The 3,786-nt window shown below is 43.2% G+C and overlaps 1 protein-coding gene across 1 annotated transcript; it reads left to right on the top strand.

Moving 5' to 3' along the window:
* Nucleotides 1-437: 437 nt before the first annotated feature.
* Nucleotides 438-1,373, top strand: LOC103553944 (olfactory receptor 10J4). Its single transcript, XM_008524722.2, has one exon. It carries the CDS (start codon nucleotides 438-440, stop codon nucleotides 1,371-1,373), a length of 936 nt encoding a protein of 311 aa, XP_008522944.2.
* Nucleotides 1,374-3,786: the final 2,413 nt, after the last annotated feature.

The raw sequence follows: 3,786 nt of genomic DNA, 5'->3' as shown, positions 1-3,786 counted from the left end.
GTGTGCCTCTAATAGAGTTCCTTCACTGGCTTAAATTATCTCTTCATGCACATCCCTTTGCACTGAGTCTCTGACACAAGATGGGCCATTGCTGGTCTAAACCAGGTGAGTGTGGGTGGAGTTTCAGGGCACACTCAGACTAGTGCCTTCTCTGGTCTATCTACTTCTAGCCAACTTGTTAGATGTTTCCACTACTCCCTTTACATATCTACTCTCTTCCTCCCCATGACATCTGCCCCCCCGTGCCAGGCCTCTGAGAACTTGAGAGTTCTTTGAGAACTTGGCCAGTGTCTGAATCCAGAGAGCTTCTGAAACGCAGAGCTACACCCATTTTGAGTCCCTGCATGTGGCTGATGATGACCCTGGACCAGCCTACTGTTTCCAACATGGATATTCAACCTTTCCACCTCATCTCTTTCAGACCCAGATTCTCCTCAATGCCAAGACTCAATTTCACAGCTGTGACAGAGTTTATCTTTGAAAGTTTTTCCATTTTTGGGTGGCAGCACAGACTCTTCCTCTTTGGAGTCTTTTTGGTCTTGTACCTGTTGACCCTTGCCAGCAATGCTATCATCTTGACAGTTATCCACCTCAACCGTCAACTTCACACACCCATGTACTTCTTTCTGAGTGTGCTGTCCATATCTGAGACCTGTTATACAGTAGCCATCATCCCCCGAATGCTGTCCAGTCTCCTTAATTCCCAACGAGTCATCTCCATTCCAGATTGTGCCACCCAGCTCTTCTTCTATCTCACTTTTGGTATCAACAACTGCTTCCTGCTCACAGCCATGGGATATGATCGTTATGTGGCCATCTGCAACCCCCTACGGTATTCAGTCATCATGGGCAAAAAGACTTGTATACAGTTGGCAAGTGGATCCTGGAGCATTGGCCTGAGCACAGCCATCATTCAGGTGTCTTCTGTGTTCAGCCTGCCCTTCTGTGGTACCAACATCATCTCTCACTTCTTTTGTGACATCCGGCCTCTAATGAAGCTTTCCTGTGCTGACACTACCATCAAAGAATTTATCACCTTGCTCATCAGTCTGTGTGTCCTTGTTCTGCCTATGGTCTTGATCTTTATCTCCTATGTCCTGATTGTCACCACCATCCTGAAGATTGCATCTGCTGAGGGTCGGAAAAAGGCCTTTGCCACTTGTGCCTCACACCTCACAGTGGTCATTGTCCACTATGGCTGTACCTCCTTCATCTACCTAAAACCCAAATCCCACAATTCCCTGCAGGACAGACTTATCTCTGTGACCTACACTGTCATCACCCCTCTACTGAACCCTGTTGTGTACAGCCTGAGGAACAAAGAGGTCAAGGATGCCTTGCTCAGAGCTTTGGGCAGAAAGCCCCTTTCTTAGGTGTTGGTCAGTCTCAATAACAATAAAATTAGAAGAGTTTGGTGAGGTGTCACAATGAGGGAGCCAGTCACATAAGAGCTAGTATGAGAGCACCAGGTACCTGATCTTGGCAGCATCCAGGAATGAGAGGGATATAGTGAAACAAAGAGTAAAAAGACTAATGAAAGAAGAGATGAATGGATATTCCAAGACTGATAGGTGGGCTTACCAAACTAGATGAAAATCGAATAAAATAAAGCGTATCAAAGTGTTGTATTACAATGTTAGTACTGTTATCCTTGGCATAAAGTACTGCAAACCAGCAGTGAGGGTGGGAAGAATATATGGTATCACATCACAGGAATTTATGTAATCTGAACCTTGCCTCAGTATAAAAATCAAGGGTGCTAAAATAACAACTTTTTCATTATTTATACATAACACTTCCTATGCTACATTTTAAACTAAAATTTTTTAAAACATCATTCCATTGGGGGCTGGCCCCGTAGCCGAGTGGTTAAGTTCATGTGCTCCGCTGCAGGCAGCCCAGTGTTTCGTTGGTTCGAGTCCTAGGTGTGGACATGGCACTGCTCATCAGGCCACGGTGAGGCAGCATCCCACATGCCATAACTAGGTTGACCCACAACGAAGAATATACAACTATGTACCAGGGGGCTTTGGGGAGAAAAAGGAAAAAAATAAAATCTTTAAAAAAAATCATTCCATTAATTATTTATCTTATGCCTATTACTACATACATGAACCCTAGACAACTATGTCAGGCACAGGCTCTAATAGCCAGTTTACAACAGGTTAAGTTTAAATTTTGAGCAGCTTAAGCAAAAACCATTAAAAATGACTTATTATATATATTGCAGAATTGCAAAAGAAGAACCCTCATGTTTCAGATGCCTCATCTTTCAGATTCCATCCCATCCTCTCTCCCCAGACACGCTGGGTAGTATAACAGACTCTGCTGGTGCTCTACCCAGACCACCTTTGCTGAGCTGGCTCCCCCATCCCCAGCTGATGTGAATGTTGGAGTGCCAACTACTCATAGCTGCCCTCCACTCTGAAGAATTGCCATTAGCTGAAAGGGGGCTTTCTTAGAGGTGATACATACCCCGCTCCCATCCTTCACAAAGGGCAGTCCACAGCCAATACCTGAATGACACAGAAAGAACAAAACACCACTCACCTTGCTTCAAGATGGGACCAACTCCAGTGTGCAATTCTAGAGTCCTCCATTAGATCAGGCTGAAGTCAGACTCAAAATGAGACCACATCCTTGCTTAGATTTTTCCCCACTCAGTCTGTGTCTCTCACTCTCTTTTCTCTGAAAATATGCCCTCCATCAGTCACTTCCAATCCTGGGTCCCTGTTTCAGTCTCTGCTTCAAGGGAATCTGACCTAAGTCAGGTGGCATCTATATCTATTGGGCAATCACTTAGCCTCAACTCTTTGAGCATTCTCTCTGCATCTGTTGCACTTAGTAAAGTGCCTGGCACATAGTAGCTTCTCAATAATTATTTATTAAAATAAAGAATGATGGAAGGAAAGACGAAAGGAAGGAAGATAGTGGTGTGCAGATAAAATATAGTTAGCATCAGCAGGGAGCTCTTCTCCCTCTCTTCCTTTTATTATGTTATTACTTTCAGGCTGTTTGACCCACTTTGTAACATCCTCTTTTGGAACATTTATTGAATGCATCCTAGATAGCAGGCATTAATTTAAGCACTTTATTCATTTAATCTTCACTGTAAATCTATGAGGTAAGTATTTTATTAAACTTATTTTACAGATGAGAAACCTGAGACCTGAATAGATGAAGTAAATTCCTGAAGGTCGTATAGCTAATATGCTGCAGAATCAAAATTTAAACACAGGCCATCCAGCTCCAGAGTCCATACCTGCATTATAAGCTCATGATAATTATTTTAACCAGCCTTCTCTTTATAATAATTAAGGACCAGGAAAAGAAGGAGCTCTGAACATTGTGGATTTATACATAGCTCAAATCTTATCAAAATGCCCTTGGGTCTTGGAAGTCAGTCTGGAAGTTCAGAAATTATGTATTATAATATACTTTATCCTTGAATATCTTGGTGCATCTTTTTTCCACTCAGCACAACTCCAAAGATGAAAGGAGAAAGGAAGTCAAAAGTAGACCAAAGACCACTGGAGAATGGTAGGGCTCAGGGCCATCAGATTAAAAACCTCTGTTCCTATCTTCTTTCCCACAGTTATTGTTCACTCTGACTCCCTCCAAGAGCTGATGACCTGAAGTAGGAGATTCTTAAGCAGTGTGATTTTACAGATGGAGCCCAGGCTTTGGGGCCAGAGAGTCATGTATCCCAATCCCAGGCCCACCATTACAAGCACGTGATCTAGTGAAAGTTACTCAACCTCTCTGGCTTTCGTTTCCTGTTTGCAC

The sequence above is a fragment of the Equus przewalskii genome, unplaced genomic scaffold (genome assembly GCF_037783145.1).
Source record: "Equus przewalskii isolate Varuska unplaced genomic scaffold, EquPr2 ChrUn-6, whole genome shotgun sequence".
Classification (NCBI taxonomy): Eukaryota; Metazoa; Chordata; class Mammalia; order Perissodactyla; family Equidae; genus Equus; species Equus przewalskii.
Note: the sequence above shows the minus strand (reverse complement) of the source record. Positions and strands in the feature narration are given on the sequence as shown.

What these genes read in the sequence shown, in the direction of transcription:
- LOC103553944 (XM_008524722.2), top strand. Translation starts at nt 438, where the DNA reads ATGCCAAGACTCAATTTCACAGCTGTGACAGAGTTTATCTTTGAAAGT.